The sequence below is a fragment of the Canis lupus genome, chromosome 33 (assembly GCF_003254725.2).
Source record: "Canis lupus dingo isolate Sandy chromosome 33, ASM325472v2, whole genome shotgun sequence".
Classification (NCBI taxonomy): Eukaryota; Metazoa; Chordata; class Mammalia; order Carnivora; family Canidae; genus Canis; species Canis lupus.
This window is the reverse complement of record NC_064275.1, coordinates 30,279,267-30,303,946: the sequence shown is the minus strand read 5'-3', so window position 1 is coordinate 30,303,946 and position 24,680 is coordinate 30,279,267. Positions and strand designations below refer to the sequence as shown.

General features: G+C 35.2%; 1 protein-coding gene across 30 annotated transcripts in view; it reads left to right on the top strand.

The window, feature by feature from the left end:
* DLG1 (discs large MAGUK scaffold protein 1) overlaps positions 1-24,680 on the top strand; it is a 236,889-nt gene that overhangs the window by 153,722 nt on the left and 58,487 nt on the right. For all 30 annotated transcript variants that reach the window (XM_049105598.1, XM_025473488.3, XM_049105596.1 and 27 more), the window contains 2 exons: positions 4,834-4,954; positions 10,243-10,399. In XM_049105598.1, the coding sequence (XP_048961555.1) occupies positions 4,834-4,954; positions 10,243-10,399 (278 nt within the window). The remainder of the gene's footprint in view (positions 1-4,833; positions 4,955-10,242; positions 10,400-24,680) is intronic.

Here is a 24,680-nt window from a genome sequence, read left to right as displayed (position 1 = left end):
TTATATAAAAAGCAGTTTAGGGCAGCCTGGGTGACTCAGTGGTTTAGCGTCACCTTCAGCCTACAGTGTGATCCTGGAGACCCAGGATCAAGTCCCACTTCAGGCTCCCTGTGCGAAGCCTGCTTTTCCCTCTGCCTGTGTCTCTGCCTCTCTCTCTCTCTCTCATGAATAAATGAATAAAATCTTTTTTTATAAATAAATAAGCAGTTTATTTTTTCTTCTTTTTTCCTTTTTTTTTGGCAATTGAATTTTATGTATTGATTTTGTATCCTGCAAAAATGATTGCTTACTAGTTCAGTTTTTTTTTGTCGATTCTTTTCAGATTTTCTACATAAATGATGATGACATCTACAGACAAAGAGTTCTATTACTTCTTTCTCAATCTATATATCTTTTATTTCCTTTTATTGTCTTACTACATTAGCTAGGACATTCTTCACTTGTTCCTGTTCTTAGTGGTAAAGCTTCAAGTTTCTCACTATTAAGTTTGTAGATACTCTAACAAGTTGATGATACTCCATTCTGTTCAGAGTCTACTGAGAGTTTGTATCATAAATTGATACTGGATTGTATCAAGTGCTTTTTCTGCATCCCTGCATCTGTTAATATAATCATGTGACTTTTTTCTTTAGCCTGTTGTGATAGATCATATTAATTGATTTTCAAAAGTTGAACCAGCTTTGCATACCTGGGATAAATCCCATATGGTTGTGGTGTACAGTCCTGTTTATACATTGTTGGATTTGATTTGCTAATTGTCTGTTGATTTTTCCATATATGCTCATGAGAGATACTGTTCTATAGGGTTTTTTTTCTTTGTAATTTCTTTGTCTGGTTCTGTTGGGGTAATGCTGACCTCCTAGAATGAGTTAAGAAGCATTCCCTTGGCTTCTGTCTGCTGGAAGAGATTATAGGGAATTGGTATAATTTCTTCCCTAAATATTTGGTAGAACTCACCAGTGAACCTAGCTGAGCCTGGTGCATTCTGTTCTGGAAGGCTACCAATTATTGATTCAGTTTCTTTAATAGATATAGGTTATTCACATTGTCTGTTTTCTGTGTGTGGGTTTTGACAGATTGTATCTTTCAAGGAATTGGTCCATTTTATCTAGGTTATCAAATTTGTAGGCATAGAGCTATTCATAGTATTTCTTTGTTATCCTTTTAATGTCCATGGGTTCTGTTGTGATGTCCCCTCTTTCATTTCTGATATTAATGTTTTGTCTTTTTCTTAATTAGCTTGGCTAGAGGCATACCAATTTTATTGATTTTTTTTTTTTTTCAAAGAACCAGCTTTTGGTATTACTGATTTTCTCTATTGATTTCCTATTTTTTAATTTCATTGATTTCTTCTTTAATTTTTTATTTCTTTCCTTCTGTTTATTTTCTTGCTCTTCTTTTTTAGTTTCATAAGGTAGAAGCTAAGATAATTCCTTTTTATAAAATGGAATATATTCCATACTATAAATTTCCCTCTTACCACTGCTTTCACTGTATCCCACAATTTTGATCCATTGTGTTTTCATTTTCTCTTAGTTCAAAATATTTTTTAATTTCTCTGGAGATTCCTTTTTGATCCATGGATTATTTAGGAGTATACTATTTAATAACTGCATTTTTGAGATTTTTCAGCTATCATTTTGTTACTGATTTCTTTTTATTCCATTGTGATCTGAGAGCAGACATTGTATGATGTATTTTTTTTTTAATTTGTTAAGATGTGTTTTATGGGCCAGGATGTGATCTGTTCTGGTGATTGTTCCATGTGAGCTTAAGAAGAATGTACATTGTGTTATTGGATAGAATAGTCTACAGATATCCATTATATCCTGTTGATTAATGATATTGTTGAGTTCAACTATGTCCTTACTGATTTTCTGCCTCATAAATCTGTCCATTTATAAGGTAAGAGTGTGGATCCATCTGTTTCTCTTTGCAGTTCTGTCATTTTGGCCTCGCATAACTTGACACTATTGTTAAGTACTTACATGTTAAAGATTGTTATGTCTTCTTGGAGAATTGACCCTTTTATCATTATGTAATGCCTTTCTTTATCCTTCATAACTACTTTTGAGTCTCTCTGTCTGAAATTAATGTAGTTACTCCCACTTCCTTTTTGGTAGTGTTAGAATGGTAGTACCTTTCTCCATCCCTTTATTTTTCATCTATATGTGCCTTTATAGAGTGGGTTTCTTATAGAGAATATGTAATTGGATCTTGTTTTTTAATTGACTTTCATCATCTGTCTTCTAATTGGTGCATTTTTAGACCATTGATGTTCATAGTGATTATTAATACAGTTGGATTAAGATCTATCTTGTTACTGTTTTCTGTTTGTTGCTCTTGTTTCTGTATTTGTCATCACTCTTTTTCCTTTTTACAGTTTTATTCAAACATTTTATCCCATTTTCTCTCCTTCCTTAACAGTTATAGTCTCATTTTACTTTTTTCCACTGGTTGCCCTAGAGTTTGCTACATACATATCAACCTATTTAAGTCCACTAACAATATACAGGTTCATAGGTACTGTAAGTACCTTAAAATAATGCTTATTACTCTCTCCCATCCCTCGTACTGTACCGTTGCTGACATTCATTTCACTTATATATACACGCACATATATACATAAGCTAGTATAGTTGAATACAGTGTTACTACTATTAGTTTCTGAAAAGTTAGATGTAACTCTTATCTTTGTACCTCTATCAGTATAGTGGGTTTTTCCCCTGTGACTTATTTTAGGATTTTTCTCCCCACCCTCAACCCTGCCTTTTTTCCTCCAGTTTGAAAAAGATATTTCTATGTGTAATTTTCTTGGCATTTAACCTAATTGGTGTTTCCTGATTTTCCTAGGTCTATGGTTTGATGTGTGACATTAATTTAGGGGAATTCTTAGTGATTATTGTTTCCAAATATTGGAAATATTTCTTCCATTTTTTTCTCTTCTTTTATATTTGGTATCCCTATTTTATATATGTTACACTTTTTGTAGCTGTCTCAAAGTTCTTGGATATTTTGTTTTGGGTTCCTTTTGTTTCATTTTTTTCTCGTTGCTTTTCTCAGCATTAGTGGTTGCTAATTGAGATATCCTCAAGTTCAGAGATTCTTCTCTCAGCCATTGCCAGACTACTAATAAGTCCATCAAAGGCATTTTTTATTTGCTGTTACCATTGTTTTTGATCACTAGTATTTCTTTGTTTCTTTCTTAGAATTCCCATCTCTGCTTACATTGCTCTTGTTTTTGCATACTATCTGCTTTATCCACTACAGCCATTAGCATGTTAATTGTTATATTTTTTAAGATTTATTTATTCTAGAAAGAGTTTGAGCAGAGGGGAGGGGCATAGGGGGTCTTAAGCAGACTCTACACTGAGCATGAGCAGAACGTGGGGCTCAATCTCGTGACCTGAGCTCACAGCCTGAGCCAAAACCAAGAGTTGAACATTTAACTGTACCCCTAATCATTGTTTTAAATTCCTGGTCTGATAGTCCAAGGTTGCTGGTATATCTGAATCTGTTGTCATGCTTGCTCTATCTCTTCCAACTGTGTTTTTGCCTTTTTTTATGTCTTGTAATTTTTTCCTGATGGCCAGATGTGATGTTGTACTGAGTAAAATGAACTGCTATAAATAGACTGTTAGTAATGTGACGATAAGGTGTTGGGGAGGGAAAGTGTTCCTAGTCCTGTGATCAGGTCTCAAGTCTTTTAAGAGTTTGCACCTCTGGAATGTAGTGCTTTTCAGTATTCTTACTTTCTTCCTTCAATGGGATAGGATGACTAGAGCGGACTGGAGTTGATTATTTCCCTTACCCCAGGTCACTAGTCCCTGATAAAACCCTAGCAGATTAGGTTCTGATAGTTTCTCCTGAGGGCAGATTCTGTTAAGAAAAACAGAATGCTCTTGTGTATTTCAAATTGTTAGTTCTCCCTTCCTCCTGCCAGAAGCAAAAGAAGATTTTTCTCCACTATTCACTGTGAAGTCCTGGTAGAGTTCCAGGAGGTAAAACTCACAAATGTGTGGGCTCCCCCAATAACGGGGTCCCTGAGGAGTGTTTTCACGCTCAGAGTTGCCCACATTGAACCTCCAGCAGTTTGCCAGTTACAATTCAGGTTTCTCTACCCTAGCACCTACTAGTTCCCGGAGGTTTCTGCCCTGGTAAGTTATAATTCTCTGTATTAGCCTATCATTTTCTCCAATTTGGGGGGCAGTGGTTTGCCCTGTGATCCCCCTTAAGGATCTAAGAAGAGTTGTTGATTTTTTAGTTTGTTTATTAGCTTTTTAGTTGTTAGGACAGAGAGTGATGACTTAAAAATTTACTTGCCAAACTGGAAGCCAGATGTCCCTTAACTTATTGTAAAATTTTGTCAAGCGTAGTCTTTTTGAGCCTGTTTTTAAGCATTTGGTTTTCGTTATTCACAATCAAATTTTAAGTAATATGATTTTTTTAACTTAATCTACAAAATGACTTCTTAGAAAAATTAGGTTACTGTACTTTAGATTTTTTATTATAGTCTTTTCTAGGACAGTCTTTTAAATGACCTTTCCTGAATTTAACTGTGCATATCAGTTAATGTAAAACTCCATTTTAGTTCTATTTTCTAAAGAGAAGCCAGTTGGTGTAAGTTTGCTTTACTGATCTGAATGTCTGACCTAGTTTTCACCTGGAAACTTGAGCTTGTCTAATTTTTTACCTGATAAGTCTTTTCTGCCAACTTACATAAATAAGCAGATATGACTTACACATTAACTAGCCTTGAAATTGATAATTCACAAGTGCAGTACTGAGTGGTTTGTTTTACTTAAAGTGTTTTTTACTTTATTTATTTTGAAGCTTCTTCTCAGCCTGTTGATAACCATGTTAGCCCATCTTCCTACTTGGGCCATACACCAGCATCACCAGCCAGATACTCACCTGTTTCAAAAGCAATGCTTGGAGATGATGAAATTACAAGGTAAGGAACTGAACATTCATCCTTCTTAATAAAGCCAACTGTTAAAAGGAGTTATAATCAGCCAAGTAAGAAAACCACAATTTTCAGGACTAAAAGATTTTACTGACAGATAATGAACTTAAACCTTAACTTTTCGTTGGAAGGTTAAAATATAAAAATATTTCATATGCCAAATAAATGACTTTTTTAAAAAACATATTACCTTTTTTTTTTTCAGGAATGGTAAATTGTGCTTAGAAATTAGCATAGGCTAAAACTAAGTTAAGAATATACTAATGTAAAGCTAACCTTTCATATATTCCTATTTAATATATATCATAAAATTTGTTAAGGCAATCATTTGGTTCATGTTTAGAATTCAACAAATGATATTTTCTTTGCTTGATATGTATCCTTAATATCCTCACTCTTAAAATTTACCTTGATCTAACTTTACTGTTCTAAATAAAGTTTGTAGATTAACTATCTTTTTATTCCCAAAAAACTCTCGACTAGGTGAGGAAAAATAAGTGAAAAGTATTTTAGGTCTTTTTCACATTATTCAAATTAATAATAAGACATTAAGTTTATACAGATTGCTTTATAATTTGTACAAGTATTTCATATTATAACATTTAACATTAAATATCTGCCAATTAATGTTTATTTTTATGTTTTTATTAATTGCATTATTGTTGGTGTTACTATTTTTGAGCTTTTGTAGTTATAATTATTCTTGTCAGACTCCTGACTCTAGGCGATGATCTCTTTAAGGTCAGATAGGAAGAAATATTCATCTGTGTCCTCTTTTTTAAGAGTTAGCAATATTGAAAACTTATAATATTTGCTCAGTGTGTTTGGAGTGAAAAATAGCAGAAAAAAACAGTGTTTGTGGTTATTTCTTTGTGACACAACATTTCAAGGCTGTCAGTCTTTAGGCTGTGTTCCTATACTGATCTGCATGGTTTTGCTGTTTTTGCTAATAGTGCCAGTTAATTGAAGTAAAGAAAAATAGATAACATCTTATCTAGTCTTTAATCTGCATATTTTTCAAACTAAAAAATGCTATCTTGGTGTCTTGATGTTCCTCATCTTTTTTCAGTATATATATTTTTTCTAGAATATTGTATCAGACTTTTTTAGTATTACACAACAGATCTACCTGTTTTCTGTACTTTTCTGTGAAAATCAGGTGGCTGATTACTGCATATGCTTTCCTTTTTTTTTTTAAGATTTTTATTCGTGAGAGACAGAAAAAGAGAGGCAGAGACAGGCAGAGGGAGAAGCAGGCTCTTCACAGGGAACCCGATGCAGAACTCAATCCCAGATCCTGGTATCACTCACTGAGCCGAAGGCAGATGCTCAACCGCTGAGCCACCCAGGCGTCCCTGCATATGCTTTCCTAAAACGTGTTTTATCACTCCCTTTTGATGATCACACAACTTTGTCCAGATAATGAAGTACAAAAATCTTTACCCTCACATTAGAAGTTCTCCACAATTTGACCCTAAGAAATCTTTCAGAAGTTATTTCACATTACCATTTTAAAAAGAAAAAGAGGGGCGCCTGGGTGGCTCAGCGGTTGAGCGCCAGTTGAGCATCTGCCTTCAGCTCAGGGCATGATCTCGGGGTCCTGGGATCAAGTCCCATATTGGGCTCCCTGTAGGGAGCCTGCTTCTCCCTCTGCCTGTGTCTCTGTGTCTCTCAAGAATAAATAAATAAAATCTTAAAAAAAAAAAAGAAATCTCAACATACAGAATATTGATTATTCTAAACTTCATTTTTTAATAGCTTTATTGAGGTATGATCCATATATCATACACTTCTCCCATTTAAAATAAACTCAGAGGCACCTGGGTGGCTCAGTCTGTTGAGCATCTACTTTAGGCTCCGGTCTTGTCGAGCTCCCCGCTCAGCAGAGCCTGCTTCTCTCCCTCCCCCAACTTGTGCTCTCTGTGTTGCTCTCACTCATTCACTCTCTTAAATAAATAAAATCTTTTTAAAAAAATGTAAACTCAGAAGTTTTTTATATAAATGTAAACTCAGTGATTTTTGATATATTACATTATTAATTTTTTTAAATGTGTGATTCAGCGGCATTAATTGCATTCACAGTGTTACACAATCATTACCATTATCTATTTACAGAACCTTTTTACCACCTCAGACAAACTGTAGCCATTATGCAATAATTCCCATTTCCGTCTCCTCTCAGTCCCTGGTAACCTCTAGGCTAGTCTACTTTGTGTCCTATGCATTTGCCTAGTCTAGATTGTTCATAGAAGTATAATCTTACAATTCTTTTGTGTCTGACTTCTTTCATTTAGCATAATGTTTTCAAGATTCATCCATGTTATAGCATGTATCAAAACTTCATTCCATACGGCTGAGTAATATTCCATTATGTATATATACCACATTTTATTTATCTCTTCATCTGTTGATGGACATGTGGGTTGTTTCCACCTTCTGAGTATTGAGAATAAAGCTCTGATAAACACTGGCTTGCACATATCTGCTTGTATCCTTGCTTATTACTTCCTTTGGATATATACTGAAGAGTGAAATTGCTGAGTCACATAGTCAATATATGTTTATGTTTATGAGGAACCATTTGTTTTTTATAGCAACCACACCATTTTACATTCCCACCTTCAATATATGAGGGTTCCAGTTTCTCCACATCCTCACCAGTACTTGTTTTTTCTGTTCTGTTTTATAGCCATTGTAGTAGGTGGGATGTATCTTGTGATTTTTCATGCATTTCTCTAATGGCTAATGATGTTGAACATGTTTTCATGTGCTTATGTTATTTGAAAATTCAGAATTTATTTTTCTCTGAAAGACTGTTGGAGTTTTAGTAGACTATTTTAAATTATTATTTGCAAATATAAAACTAATTCATATGTATGTGTGGTTTTTTGCTTCGTACATATATATTTTTTAAGTTTTTCTTTAAATTCCAGTCAGTTAACATACAGTGTAATATTAATTTCAGGTATAGAATTTAGTGATTCATCACATACATACAGCACCTAGTGTTCATCACAAGTGCTATTCTTAATACCCATCATCCATTTAAACCATTCCTCCCCAATATATATTTTAAAACATAGTAGAAACCCTAAACTATGATTCCGTCATCTAACAATGAAAACAAAGCATCTCCAATATAATGAAATACAATGAAAGCTATTTTGTGCCCTGATCCTACCCTGCCTTTCCTACACTGCCTCACCAAGTGAACTCTTTTCTTGAATTTGGATTTATTATTCCATTTTTTCTTTTATATATGTGTTTAATATTTCCTAAACAATTTATTATTTGGTTTTACTATTTTTGACAAGAAAATTTAATTTTGTTAACTCTGTAAGTAAACTGGCAAAGCTGATTAATGATGAAAACCTGTGAATGACTAGAAAATGCCAGTTTGGATTTTTAGCAAATACTTAACATTAATTCTACATTATATGGAAGGATCTCAAAAATTCATTTTTTAAAACAGTTACCTCTGGCAATGCCTGGATGGCTTAGCTGGTTAAGTGTCTACCTTTGGCTCAGGTCATGATCCAGCCCCATGTTGGGCTTCCTGCTGAGCAGGGAATCTGCTTCTCTCTCTCCCTCTGATGCCACTCCCCCTGCTTGTGCAGGTTCACACTCGCTCTCTTGCTGTCTCTCTCTGTCAAATAAAATCTTTTTTTTTTTTTTTAAGATTTTATTTATTTATTCATGAGAGACACACAGAGAGAAAGAGAGAGAGAGAGAGAGAGGCAGAGGGAGAAGCAGGCTCCAAGTAGGGAGCTCGATGCGGGACTCGATCCTGGGACTCCAGGATCACACCCTGGGCTGAAGGCAGGCGCTAAACCGCTGAGTCACCCAGGGATCCCTTCTGTCAAATAAAAATCTCTTTTAAAATATTACTTTGTTAAGCATTTTGTTACCAATAGCTTTTTGAAATGTTCTAGAAAAATCCAATTAAATTTTAAAATATTTACCAAATACGCATTCTAATTTCTTTTTTTTTTTTAACATTCTAATTTCAAATGATGTTCTCTGTATCATATCTGCTGCTGGAAGTTTCATGGTCTCTAACTAGAGTTATAAGTGGTATTCATACAACTATTTATAACTGGGAGCTAAAGTAAAACCTTAGTAGTGGTAAGATATATTCTGATTTCAGGGATTTTATTTTTTTATTTTAAAGGTTTTGTTTATTCATTCATGAGAGATACAGAGAGAGAGGGGCAGAGACACAGGCAGAGGGAGAAGCAGGCTTGTCGCAGGGAACCCGATGCAAGACTCGATCCCCATACCTGGGATCTCACCCCAAATGGAAGGCAGAAGCTCAACCACTGAGCCACCCAGGAGTCCTGATTTCAGAAATTTTAAATGGAGGTTGTGGGGAAAGGCTCATCTTAAAATGGATGAACAGCAGAACAAGAGTGAGCGAGATGTGACTTAAGAAGTAAAAATATTTATTTTATATAAAAGGTTCAGAGATGGGCAGTTCCCGCATTTGTATAGCAACCCTTAGGTCCATGGTGTATCTGAGACTCTTCTGCTCTTACTTTCATGATTATAATATGTCTAAACCAGTAATGGGATTTTAGTGTTCATTTTTTGTTCAAGGTTATCTGTGTGTATGGGGTTAGTATGGGTGGGGAAGGGCACAAAGGTACTTTGGTATGGGGACAAAAATGTGCTTTTTTGTTAGGATCTGTCTTTGGGAAATGACAGTAAAATTTACCTTTATTTCCCAAAGGACAGAATAGCGTCTTAACCTCAACTTAGCAAAGAGGAATGAGATTGCAATGACTGACTTAGGTTAGTCATCGTGACTCATCCTTTTGAGACTGGAAAAAGGACCTGGCCTACCTTTTCTAAGACAAAGGTTTTTCTGCCTTATACAGGTTCTAGGTAAGGGCAGGGACTGCTTTCTGGATAATAAAATACGTACATTGACTTTCCTTAAGTGTATATATTTCTTGAATAGGTTCTTTATGTCATTTTTTTTAAAATACCACATTGTTTTCTCCTTTTTTGTTTCATGTTTGTTTTTTTAACAAAAATCATTGGTTTTTAACATGAGCATTTAGTTTTATATAAAATTAGAATTTTTCCTTTTAATTTCTAAGCCTAATTTGTAGGCTTAGAATCTCTACTCATTGTTTTGAAAACCATTTTAACTTTGATCTAGCTTTCTTAATAGTTGGATAATATAAGAGTTATGAATAGGGAATTCTCACTGATAGTATGTCAAATTCTATATGGATTTTCTAAGGTGTTCGATATTTTCTATTTTTTTTTAGGGAACCTAGAAAAGTTGTTCTTCATCGTGGCTCAACAGGCCTTGGTTTCAACATTGTAGGAGGTGAAGATGGAGAAGGAATATTTATTTCCTTTATCTTGGCTGGAGGACCTGCTGATCTTAGTGGAGAGCTCAGAAAAGGAGATCGTATTATATCGGTAGGATATGTTAATCAAAATAATGTTTTTATTGTTATAGCTATGACCTATCATTAAAAGTTTGGTTTTTTTCATCCTAGTTATAAGAGATATTTTAGTTATTTTCTTACCATTTTACAACTTAATTGTAGCATTGCAGTGTTGTCAGAGAACATGTTTTGTAGGATACATTTTCTTTTGATATTTGGCTTATTTATAAGGGGGTCAGTCTTTATAAATGTGCTTGAAATAAAGTACATAGTCTCTATTTCTTGACTGCAAGGTTATCTGTATGTTAACTACATACATGGTGTAAATCTTCGTTATACTCTCATCTGTTTTCTTCTTGATTTATGATTAAAAGAATTTTTTTAAGCTGTCTGAATGTAATGGTAGGTTTAGCAGTTTGTTCTTACAGCGATTTTTAATTTTTATATCTTGAAACTATGTTATTAGATGCATCTAAGTTTAGGATCTTTATTCCTTCCTGGTGAGTTGAATTTTTTACCATTATGTAATAATACTCTTTTTAATAATGGTTCCTAGAAGCTATATTGCCTGATATTAATGTGACTCTTTTTTGCTTGATATTTTGCCTTCTCCACTTTTTACTTTCATTTTGTGTGCTTATGTGGTTATTGCCCATACATTTTTAGACTTTAAACTGATCAGTAGTCCTGCTGTCTTCCCTAATGACACATAGACTTTGGGAAACTTTTAATTCTAGTTGCACTGTTTCTAGTATTTTACTAAGATTTTAATTTTATGTCCCCCAAACTTAGTCATTTTGATTTTTGTTTTTTAACAGTTAATCCATATGTTCTATTTTGTTGTTGTTATCATCTCTTCTTATATCTCACTTCTTTCTTCGTTTCTCAGTAGGCCACTAAGAGCATTGGGATTGGATTTCTTGTGTAGGACTATTTTGTTAATTGTAGAAAATTTAGCTTTTCTAGCTTCCGTCCTCTACATGGTAGTAGAATTCCCTGGTCATTTTAAAAAGCAAAAATATTTCTCAAATATCCAAATGTACCCTAATGGGAGCCCTTGGATTGTTTTTTCAGCAATAATTTCTCAATGATAAATACTCATAGAGTTTGTCTGAAATTATCTTTATTTCACCTTCGCTTGTAAATATAATTGTGTCTTAAGTACTAGGTTGACAGCTGTTGTCCTGCACTACTTTGAAGATACTGTTTTATGCTGTCTTTTGTTGCTAATTTAACAAAAAAAAAATCTGTACTATGTCTTGTTTGCAAGTGATTTGGTTTTTCTTTTTTTTCACTGACTGTTTTTTAAGGTCTCTTACTTTTTGACAAGAATTTAACTAACGTGTTTATGTCTAACATTTTATTTATTATTTTGGGGATTCATTGGATCAGAGGAGTCTTGTCTTTAATCAGTTCTGGAAACTTAGCCAATATTTTTTCAAATTTTGCCTTTCCCACATTGTGTAGCTCTGTCCTTCTTCCTGTGAAAGGATATTATCCTTCTGTTCTGCATGTCTTTTAACCCAATTTCTTATTTCTTTTAACCAATTTCTTATTTATCAACTCTCCTTTTACTTAATTTTCAGTCAGATCTGTTTTCTAGTTCATAAATTGTCTTCATCTGCTCTTTAAGCCAAAATGAATTTTTAAGTTGCAGAGTACTCTTGGCTCTCTAGAAATTCTTTCTACTTTTTTTAGTCTGCCTTGTTAGTTTTTGTGGAATCTTTGTTATTTATAGTTTCTAATATTCTTTTAGGTTTTTTCTTTTAAACCTATTTATCTTAAGTACCATAAATAATAGTTCTATTTTTTGAAATTTATAGGTAACTAATACATGTGACTTGTGATAAATTGTTTTCTTTTATTCTAAATTTTGCATTGTGAGTTTATTTTCAGTAGTAATTGATAGAGTGATTGGGAGAAAGAGAATAGATGGGGATGAGAGACACCAGCCAAAACTTTACCTAGCGTGTAACGGCATCATTGGACTAGAGAAACTAAAAAACTCTAGGAAGCCACAGACCAAGTCTTTTTTTTTTTTTTTTTTTTTTTTTAAGATTTTATTTAGGGGATCCCTGGGTGGCTCAGCAGTTTAGCACCTGCCTTCAGCCCAGGGTGTGGTCCTGGAGTCCTGGGATTGAGTCCCACGTCGGGCTCTCTGCATGGAGCCTGCTTCTCCCTCTGTCTCTCTGTGTGTCTCTCTCTCTCTCGAATAAATAAATAAATTAATTAATTAATATCCTTTTTAAAATTCTATAAAAATAAAATAAAGATTTTATTTATTCATTAGAGAAACAGAGAGAGAGGCAGAGACACAGGCAGAGGGAGAGGGAGAAGCAGGCTCCACACAGGGAGCCTGATGTGGGATTTGATCCTGGGACTCCAGGATCACGCCCTGGGCTGAAGGTGGTGCTAAACCACTGAGCCACCCGGGCTGCCCCAGACCAAGTCTTAAACCTATCTGTCAACTCTTTCCCGTTGGTCTTCACTTAGTGCTCAGATGCAATAAACCAAAGGTTGGGAACCAACAGAAAAGAATTGAGAAAAAGTCATTCCTGAATCATACAAGGCACCTGCTCAACAAAAATAGGGGACCTTGGGCAGAAGATCTGTAAAAAACAGGCCTGGAACTCTGCACTTGAGCTGTTAAGAGATAGAGTAGGAGGCAAGAGAGTTGAGAAAAAGCTCTCTGAGACTGTGTGGATGGAATGGTATCTCCAAGACACAGCAAGCCTGGGACAGATCTAGAAAACAAAGAGAAGTTACCATCAGCTCAGAAAGCTGGCAGCAGGTTTATAAAGCATTCAGTTTTAAAAGTCAGTAGGTCAGGGGATCCCTGGGTGGCGCAGCGGTTTGGCGCCTGCCTTTGGCCCAGGGCGCGATCCTGGAGACCCGGGATCGAGTTCCACGTCGGGCTCCCGGTGCATGGAGCCTGCTTCTCCCTCTGCCTATGTCTCTGCCTCTCTCTCTCTCTCTCTCTCTCTCTCTCCCTCTCTCTGTGACTATCATAAATAAATAAAAATTAAAAAAAAAAAAAAAGTCAATAGGTCAGCTGTAAAATACTAAGTGATCCTGGTAATCTCCAGGATCTAGTGCTAGTATTCCTGTCTTATATCCCTGAGGGGAAAGAGTCTTAATCTTGCTCTCAAAAGATATGAAACTAAACTTAATTAAAACTACAATAAAATGCAGTTTCAGCTCCCCCACGGTCGTGGCCCAGACACAATGGTTTAAATATTATTTGTTTCAGCCTCTCTTGTTATTTTATCTGAAATTGTCTACTTTACAATTAAAAATTACAAGACATGTAGAAAGGAAGGAAAGATTAGTCAAGACAGAAAGCAGTCAATAGAATTAAATCAAGAGAAGGTTCAGATGTTGATTTTATCAAACAGGTACTTGAAAATAACTACGATAAAATCATGATGACAATGATAAAAATACTAAAGAATATAGGAATAAAGGTAGAAAATATGTATGAAAAGATTAGAGAATTTAGACAAAGACATTACTACTACAAAAAAGAATCCCAGGGATCCGTGGGTGGCTCAGCGGTTTAGCGCCGCCTTCAGCCCAGGGCATGATCCTGGAGTCCCGGAATTGAGTCCCGCATCGGGCTCCCTGCATGGAGCCTGCTTCTCCCTCTGCCTGTGTCTCTGCCCCCCTCTCTCTCTCTCTCTCTCTCTCTTTCTCACGAATAAATAAAATCTTAAAAAAAAAAAAAAAAAGGATCCCATGGAATGTCTAGAAATTTTAAAAAACTACCACAAATGAAAAATTTTTTTAAGACTTACTAGCACACTGTCAACAAAAGAAAGAATCAAAAAAAAAAAAAATCAGTGAACTTGAGCATAGGACAGATAACAGTTTCCAAGGTGAAACATAAGAGGTGTATAGAAATTTGGGAAGAGCAAGCAGACCAGAGTATCCAAGATCTATGGAACAGTATCAGTCTAATAAAGAGGAGACAGTCTTTGAAGACAATGACAATTTTCTGAAACTGATGAAAAATACCAACCCACAGGTCTATGCAGCTCAGCAGACTAGACCAAGATACATCATAATTATAGTACTAGAAAGCTACACTAAAGATCACTTGTTAAAAGCAGTCTTAGAAACAACCTATTACCTACATAGGAACAGTACAAATGACAAGTGACCTCTCGATAGAAATATTAGAAGACAGAGCCAATTGAACAATATCTTTAGAGTGCTTAAGGAAAAAACTGTCAACCTAGAATCCTATATCCAGTGAAATTATTTATGAGAAATGAAGTTAAAATAAAGACATTTTCAAACAGACAGTAGCTTAGAGAATTTGTCCCTGGCTAAACTACAAGAAATTCTGGAAGAAATTGTTCTGGGTAAGGAGAAACTATACAAGATGAAACCCTAGATCTGCAGAAAGAAATTAAGAATAACAGAAAGGGTACCTGAATAAATACAAAAGATACATTTTTAAAATTTTTTAAAAATAATTATAGATATTTTATAAGACTTTAGCTATTTAAAACAAAAATAATTGCATTATATACTACGGGGTTATGACATGTAGAAGTAAAATATAAGGGCACTAGAGCACAAACTGACAGGGAAGATGGACTTATACTAGTGTTTCTTATACATTTGTGAAGTGATACAGAATTCTTTGAAAGTGGGCTATCATATTTACATGTTATTTCTGGCGGAAGCCCTAAAAATACTTTTAAGGGCTATAGTTTTAAAAATTCAGTACAGGAAATAAAATGAAATATGAAAAAAAAATACATGCTTCTGACAAACAAAGGCAGAAAAGGAGGAAAAATGGGGTAAATAAAAAGCAATATGACAATGTGAAATTGAAATTCAACTCTGTTATTATCTACATTGCAGTTAACAATTAAGATGCAGAAATTGTCAACTTGGTTCAAAAAAAAAAAACTAAGACCCAAATATATACTCTTTACCAGAAATTTACTTTAAATATAAAGACTCAGGATGCCTGGGTGGCTCAGTGGTTGGGCGCATGCCTTCAGCTCAGGACATGATCCCAGGGTCCTGGGATCGCGTCCCACATCAGGCTCCCTGTAGGGAGCCTGCTTCACTCTCTGCCTTTGTCTCTGCCTCTCTTTTTGTGTCTCTTATGAATACCTAAATGAAACCTTAAAAATAAATAAAAATTTGTAAAATAAATATAAAGACTCCTGTTCTAGATGAGTAAAAGAAAATAAATTATATAAACAACATATGAAAGATGATGTGACATATTCCTGTGAGGCAAAGTAGAATTCAAGACAAATAGTATTATTGATAGATTTTTATAATGATTAAAAAAAAGACAACAGTGTTGAATGTGCATGTGCCTAATAATCCTTTCAAAATATATGAAGCAAAAATTGCCAGAACTAAGGAAAGAAATCAAAAAGTCTACAGTCACAGTTGAAGATTTAAACGCCTTCCATAATTGAATAAGTAGACAAAAGAAGAAGAAAAATTTGTGTCCTTACCACTCGTCATCTATAAAAATTAATTTGAAATGGATGGTAGAACTAAATTTCTAGGAAAACTACATGAAAACTTAGTAAACTTGGATTAGACTAGGAATTCTTAAATAGGACTAAGGGGCTAAATTCTGTGGTGAAAAGAGAGTCCTTTTTTTTTTTTTTTTTTTAATTTTAGAGAGAGAGAAAGTGCAAATGGAATAGGGGAGAGGGATAGGAGAGAATGTCAAGCTGACCCTGCTAAGCAGAGAGCCCAGTGCAAGGCTCGGCCTCACAACCCCAAGATCATGACCTGAACCGAAATCGAGTCAAATGTCTAACTGCCAGAGCCATCCGGACACTCGGAAAAGAAAGTCTTTTTAATAAATGCTGCTGGAACAACTGAATGTCTATATGGAAAAACATGAACTTCAACCCAATCTTACTCCAGATGTAAAAATTAATTCTACAAGGATTATAAATCTAAATATAAAGCCCAAACCATAATCCTAGAAGAAAACATAGGATATCTTTGCAACCCTGCAGTAAACAACAATCTCTTGGACAAGACACATACAATACTAACCATAAAAAAGATGCATTAAAAAACCAAATTGGCAAGCAACAGAGTAGGAAAAAATATTCTTTAAAAAGATGCATTAAAAAACCAAATTGGCAAGCAACAGAGTAGGAAAAAATATTCTTAGTGTCTGTGTGCCTGACAAAAGTCTTGTATCCAGAATACATAAATATCTCCTACAAATAAACAATAAAAAGATATGAGTAACCCAGTTTTTAAAATGAGCAGAAGAATTAAACAGATATTTCACAAAACAATATATATGAATGACTTACAAGCACGTGAAAAGGTACTTAACGTGAGGCATCAGGGGAGTGTAAAAAAAAAACAGTGAATAAAGGTGTTCATAAGAATTTGGATGGGAAAAAAATTTTTTTAAAATAGAATTTGGATGGGAGTGATTTAACTTTTCTGTGTCTTGATTGTGACAGTGTCTGTGCAACATGCAGTTGTCAAAACTCTTAACTGTAAACCAAGATTAATTTACTGAACGTAAATTATGCCTAAATGAGATACAGGTGATTCTTGAACAACACAAAGTTGAACTGCACGTGTCCACTTATATCCATATTTTTTTGATAAATACAATGTAGTATGGTAAATGTATTTTCCTTATGGTTTTCTTTTAAGATTTGTTATTTTAAAAAACAAGCAAATGCATGAGTGAGGGTGTAGCAGAGAGAGGGAGACAGTCAGACTTCCCACTGAGCAGAGAGCCCAATGCAATGCAAGGCTTAACATGAGCTGAAATCAAGAGTCAGATGCTTAACCAACTAAGCCACCCAGACCCCACCACCACCACCAATTTTCTTAATGGTTTCTTTAGTTTATTGTAGGAATAAGGTATGTAATATAATATATATAACATACAAATTGGTAAGACTTCTCATCAACATAGGCTATTATTATTAAAGATTTAGGAAAAGTCAAAAGGTATATGTGGACTTTTAACTGTGGGAGATCAGCACATATCCCATATCCCACCCAGTTGAATGGCTAAAGAAAAAAAATTGATGACAAACATTGGTGAGGATGTGGAGCTCTGGTAGCTTTCATTCATTACTGGTGGGCATATTGTACAATCACTGCAAGAATTTTGGAGGAAGTTTTTGAGAAATTAAACATAGAACTAACCATATCACCCAGATTTTACCCAAGAAATCATGTCTACAGAAACACTTAACAGAAATGTTCATAATAGCCTTAATAATAATTAAGATCTAGAAATGACTCAAGTGTCTATCAGTAGTAAAATACCTAAGTAAATTGGAGTACATTTACACAGCACTACTCACCAACAAAAAGTAACAAACTACTAAAACACAACTACCTAGATAACATTATAAAACATTACATTGAATTAAAATACCACAAAAATACATACAGTAAGATTCCAGTTACATGATAATCATGAGTAGACAATAATTTCTATTGGTAGAAGTCAGTTGCTGATGACTGTACTGATTATAAAGAGGTACGATGGACATTTCTGCATTGGATGATGGAAAAGGTATATATCTTGTTTGGAATCGTGGTTTCATGGGTGTATACAGTTGTTGACACAACTGAACTGTTCACATTTTTACATCTTACTGCAATTTTTTAAGTAAGTTATAGTATGATAAGGACAAATTGTTGGAAAGGAATGAATTTGTTAAAAATAAATGTTAGACAAATTAGCTAGTTGTTTAGGGGAGTAAAATTAGCTTAGAGCCTCACTTCACACCTTGTGTTAAAATAAGTTTTCAGTTGGCTTAGAGTTAGGTGCAAAAAATTCAAAGCAAAAATAGATGTTTTTTTAAACTGTCCACGTGGGACAACTTTATATGGGTCACTGACATACTGCTAGACTATTAGCCTGACCAACACAAACTCATTCACCCAGAACTTTCCCAGTTTTAGCACTGAAGGCACCATGTCTAGAATTGCCTTTAGTCTCAATTTTAAAACTGAAAATCCCAGACACTCCAGGCCACTTGCTCACCCTTATGTGAGTGTAAGTTACATACAGCTTTATGTTAGACCGTAAGCATTAGTAGTCTTAAAATTTTAATGTTTACTAAGCTTCTTTAGAGAAATACCCTGAAAGCAATAGGAAAAACCTCAGGAGAAAAACTTGAGAAAAGATATTCAAAACTAAAGCCTTGTTAGGAACAAACTAATTTAAGTACCTCATTAGACAAAATTTAGCTGTTTTCAGTCTGCAACTTGAATCAGGTTCACCTCCAGGCCTTGTCCAGGCCTTGTTAAAAAACAGATTCTTAGACTCCATCCCGGAAGTTTTAAATTTACTATGACTTGGGTAGGATTTAAAATTCTGTATTTCGGGATCCCTGGGTGGCGCAGCGGTTTGGCGCCCGCCTTTGGCCCAGGGCGCGATCCTGGAGACCCAGGATCGAGTCCCACGTCGGGCTCCCTGCATGGAGCTGGAGCCTGCTCCTCCCTCTGCCTGTGTCTCTGCCTCTCTCTCTCTCTCTCTCTCTCTCTGTGTGTGACTATCATAAATAAATAAAAATTAAAAAAATAAAATAAAATTCTGTATTTCAAAAAAAAAAAAAAATCTGTATTTCTAACAAGTGTTCAGGAGATAACTGATGTTGCTATTCCCAGGACCAAACTTTGTGAACTACTGCTCTAAAGACCTTCCCTCAAATTGATGTTCTTAATGATAACCCACATCACTGGGAAAATTATAAATAAGTTATTTAGAAAAGCATGGAGGGACCCCTGGGTGGCTCAGTGGTTGAGCCTCTGCCTTTGACTTAGCGCATGATCCTGGTCCCGGGATTGAGTTCCACATCAGGCTACCTGCAAGGAGCCTGCTTTCCCCTCTGCCTGTGTCTCTGCCTCTCTCTGTATCTCTCATGAATAAATAAGATCTTTAAAAAAAAAATTTTTTTTTTAAAGGAAAGCATGAGGGGATCCCTGGGTGGCTCAGCAGTTTGGCGCCTGCCTTTGGCCCAGGGGCGTGATCCTGGAGTCCTGGGATCGAGTCCCACGTCAGACTCCCGGCAGGGAGCCTGCTTCTCACTCCTCCTGTGTCTCTGCCTCACTCTCTGTGGCTATCATAAATAAATAAATCTTTAAAAAAATAAAAGGAAAGCATGAAAATAAATCATAGGTTTTATAAAATATTCTTTTTGATAAATTTAATGTTCTTGAAGAAAGAAGCTTTTGAAATCAAGATTCATTACAGATATAGAACACTATAGTTTTCAGTATGGTATAAATTAGGTATTACTGTTATTTCCAGTTATGACAAGTATGATATAGAATAATTTACATGTGCCAGAAATTTTGATCTAAGAATCTTAGATCACAAGTGACTCAAAAGACTTCAACAAAAATTCTCTTCTCTGAAAGTGAGAAAAGTGGCCCAAATTCAGAAGTTGTTCAAAACTTGAAATTAGGGGATCCCTGGGTGGCACAGCGGTTTGGCGCCTGCCTTTGGCCCAGGGCGCGATCCTGGAGACCCGGGATCGAATCCCACATCGGGCTCCCGGTGCATGGAGCCTGCTTCTCCCTCTGCCTATGTCTCTGCCTCTCTCTCTCTCTGTGACTATCATAAATAAATAAAAATTAAAAAAAAAAAATTTAAAAAAAAAAAACTTGAAATTAACCAAAGGCTTGCAGCAGTTTAGGAAGTTTATTTAAAAAAAAAAAAAAAGACTGAATCTTCATAAGAGTGAGCTTTTGGAGTTTTAACTTGCTTAAGTCCCATCCTCTGCTCTCCAGCATCACATTAGCCTTGAGAAATAGTCCATATTTATAGTGAAAACCAATAATCTTACAGCCACTAGAGAGCAGGATGGGAATAGAATTTTCAGAGCCTCTTTCCCGGAGAATTGTCATAATTTGACCTGTCTGGCGGTTCTTTAAAATCCCACATGCAAGGCTCTCTGTATTGAACTGAATCAGTGCCCCAACGCAAAAGCCTTTTTCCCCTTTGGTACTTGTCAAAATTATAGGCACATTATGGCTGCCTGAGACATTGGATGAGGCAAACAGTAGGTTAATCAAAAGCTCAAAAGGATAAATGGGAATGGGCTCTCCATTAGGGCCTTTGATAAACTCCGACATATGCTCTTTGGAATCTCCCAGACACATGTATGTCCTGGACTCTACATACTCAGGAAAGACCTAAAAAGGTCCTAACTCACCTGTGACTGACCATGAGGCTCTCAGTAGACAGGAAGTGACGATTAAAGCAGAGTTAACAATTGCCTACCTGCATTTTAAAGGCATTACCCAACATGCACACAGAGCCCTTCAGCAGAGAGATTTAACAAAATCTGTTTCTAGTCGTTAACTGATCACCGAGCTAAACTAGGCAGAGGTTTCATTGGCATACACATCAAAAAATACAAACTTCATAGAATTTAGAAAGATCACCAAAAACAACTATAATAAGCAACAATAACAAGCCCTGGCAGGAAGACAGATCTGATTTCCAGAGTTCCAACATTATATAATTTTAAGTGTCTAGTTTTCCACACAAAAATCATGAGACCTGCAGAAAAACAAGAGAATATGGCCTTGTACACAGGGGAAAAAAGCCATCAATAGAAACTATCCCTAAGGAAGCTAAACATTGGGTTTACTAAACCAAGACATTAAATCAGACATTTTAAATATGTACAAAGAACTAAATAATGAGAGAGGAGGGAAAAAGGAACAATAGCTCAGCAAGTAGAGAATACCAATAAAGAGATTTCTATTATAAAAACGAAATAGAAATTCTGGAGCTGAAAAATATAATAACTGAAATGCAAAAATGCTCTAGACAAACTCAACAGTGGCTATGGCTAGCAGAAGAAAAAATCAAACATTTTTTTCTTCAAGATATATCTCTTGAGATTATCAAGATGAACAGGAAAAAAAATTAAGAGCCTCAGAGACTTGTGGAATATCATCAAGTATACAACAAATACATAATAAAGTCACAAAATGACAGGAGAGATAGGAAATGGCAGAAAGATTATTTGAGTAAAGAATGACCAAAAACTTTCAAAATGTGATGAAAAGCATAGTATATATCTCTGAAGCATATTGAACTCCAAATAGAATAAACTTGAAGAGATCCATATCATACACCTATTATAATCAAACTGTCGAAAGACAAAGATTGAATCTTGATAGTAGAGAAAAATAATTCATTACATTCTGGGGATCTACCATTCACATTGTGAACCACCATTCACAAACAACAAATCAAGACATTCCCAAGTAAACAAAAGCTGAAAAAGTTCATCTCTGCTAGATCTGTCCTACAAGAAATACTAAAGAGAATCCTTTAGATTAAAATAAAGACAATAGACAGTAACTAAATCCAAATGAAGAAATTGAGAGTAATTAAAGGTAACTACATAGGTATATGTAAAACAGTGTAAATGTATTTTTTGTTAGTAACTCCTTTTTTCTCCAGTCTGACTTAAAAGACCACTAAATAAAGCAATATAAATCTGTGCTGATGGGCACACATTTTATAAAGCTGTAATTTTTGTGGTGATAGTATCTCAAGGCGAGTAGAGGGACAGAGTTATATAGGAGCAGAGTTTATATACCAATGAAATTAAGATGGTATTAATCCAAAGTAGATTATTATGTTGTTTATAATCCAGAGGAACCACTAAGATAACTGAAAATAAATATAATAAGGAAGTTAAAACGGTACACTAGTTACTACTTGTTTAACAAAAGAAGGTAGAAATGGAGGAATAAAGGAACAAAAAAGATCAGATGTGAAGAAAACAAATAGCAAAAATAGATGACATAATTAACTTTTTCAATAACTACATTAAATGTAAATGAACTAAACATTTTTTTAAGATTTTATTTATTCATGAGAGATAGAGAGAGAGGCAGAGAGAGAAGCAGGCTCTTCGCAGGGAGCCTGATGTGGGACTCCATCCCAGATTCTGGGATCACGCCCTGAGCTGAAGGCAGACGCCCAACCACTGAGCTATCCAGGTATCCCTGAAATAAACATTCTAATTAAAAAATAGAGTAGATGTTAAAAAACATGATCCAGGGAGCACCTGGGTGGCTCAGTCAGTTGAGCTGACTCTTGATTTTAGCTCAGGTCACAATCTCAGGGTGGTGAGATTGAACCCTGTGTTGGGCTCCGCACTCCCTGGGCAGTCTGCTTGAGATTCTCTCCCTCTTCCTCCACCCCTCTCCTCCCTTGCACACGAACTTGAGTGCTCCCTCTCTCAAACCTTTAAAAAAAAATCAACTATATACTATGATAGACACAATTTTGATTCAACAGTGGTTTACTTTTCAACAAAGATTAAAACTAAAAGGTTGGAAAAAATATACTATGTAAGCAGTAATCAAGAAACAGAGTGACTATACTAATATACAAAGAAAGCAAAGATAAAAATTGTTATTAAAACCAGGGACATTTATAATGAATGTGTTCTATAGATTATATAATGTATATATTATATATACTATATATATATCATTGTTGATTTATTTCTAAAAAGACAAACTATTAAAACTGACTCAAAAAGAAATAGAAAATCTGTATAGTTCTGTTACAATTAAGGAGACTGAATTGATAAAACACTTTGCAAAGATAAAAGCTCAGAACCAGATGGTTTCACTGGTATGGTCTACCAACCTTTAAAGAAGAATTAACACCAGTCGTTCACAAACCTCCCAAAAAAAGGAATAGACATGAAGAGTCTTCCCAACTCATTTTATGAGCAAAATATTATTGTTTTATCAAGCCAAGGACCTAATGGGAAGAGAAAACAACAAACCAATATTCCTTATGTATATAGATGTAAAAATACTCTTAAATGTATATATATATATATATATATATATATATATATATATATATATATATTTTAAAGATTTTATTTATTTATTCATGATAGCCACACAGAGAGAGACAGAGAGGCAGAGACACAGGCAGAGGGAGAAGCAGGCTCCATGCAGGGAGCCCAACGTGGGATTCGATCCCAGGTCTCCAGGATCGCGCCCCGGGCCAAAGGCAGACGCCAAACCGCTGTGCCACCCAGGGATCCCTTAAATATATTTTTATACAAACACACACACACACACACACACACACACACACACAATGGAATGTTACTCAGCCATAAAAAAGAACGAAATCCTGCCATTTGCAAGACATAGACGAAGCTAGGGCAGCCCGGGTGGCTCAGCGGTTTAGTGCTGCCTTTGGCCCAGGGCATGATCCTGGAGACCTGGGATCGAGTCCCACATCAGGCTCCCCATGGGAAGCCTGCTTCTCCCTTTGCCTGTGTCTCTGCCCCCCCCTCCCCCTCTCTCCCTCCCTCTCGAATAAAGAAAATCTTAAAAAAAAAAAAAAAAAGACGAAGCTAGAATATTATGCAAAGTTAAGTAAGTCAGTCAGAGAAAGACAAATACCTATGATTTCACTTAAACGTGGAATTTAAGAAACAAAACATGAGCAGAGGGAAAAAGAGAAGCAAGCCATAAAACACTCTTAACTACCGAAAACAAACCGATGATGGTTACTAGAAGGGAGATAGGCAGGGGGATGGGGTAAATAGGTAATGAGGATTAGGAAGTGCACTTGTGATGAGCAATGGGTATTATATAGAAGTGTGAATCACTAAATTGTACCCCTGAAACTAACATTACGCTGTATGTTAACTGGAATTTAAATGAAAACTTTCTTTATGTGTGTTTATTTTAACTTACCTGCATAATGACATCCTTTGTAGATAATATCAAATATCTGGTCTTTATATGGTTAAAGTGTTCTTTTATATAAATTTTATAATCCCAAGAATTTCTGGACTCCTAGTCATTTTTTCCAAAATTGGTATGTGGTCTTTAACAGGTTTGAGACTTGATGTTGACAAAACATGCTTTCATATAAGAATTGCATGACAGTTCTTCCTTTCCAAAAATATTTGATCAAGGTTTCAAGCATTATTGTAATCCATTCACTGCTGGTTTTTAGAGGGAAAAACAACTTGATTTTAAAGTTACTACCATTTGAATATAATGCTACCATGAATTTCCATTTAAGTTTTGCTAATAGTGGGAAAGGTACAATGTCTTAAGGTAGTGTGCTTGCAGTATATACTAGGTATCAGCAGCATTTCAGAAATAAGAATGAAGTTGTTTATTCTTGAGTTGAATTGATCACTAATTATTTCACTCAAGGAAGTGCTCTGTCTTCAAAACATGTCTCCTTGTTCATTTAATAATATTTACTCTATTTAAATATCAGTCCCTGAAATCTGAGCTGTATTAATACTTTT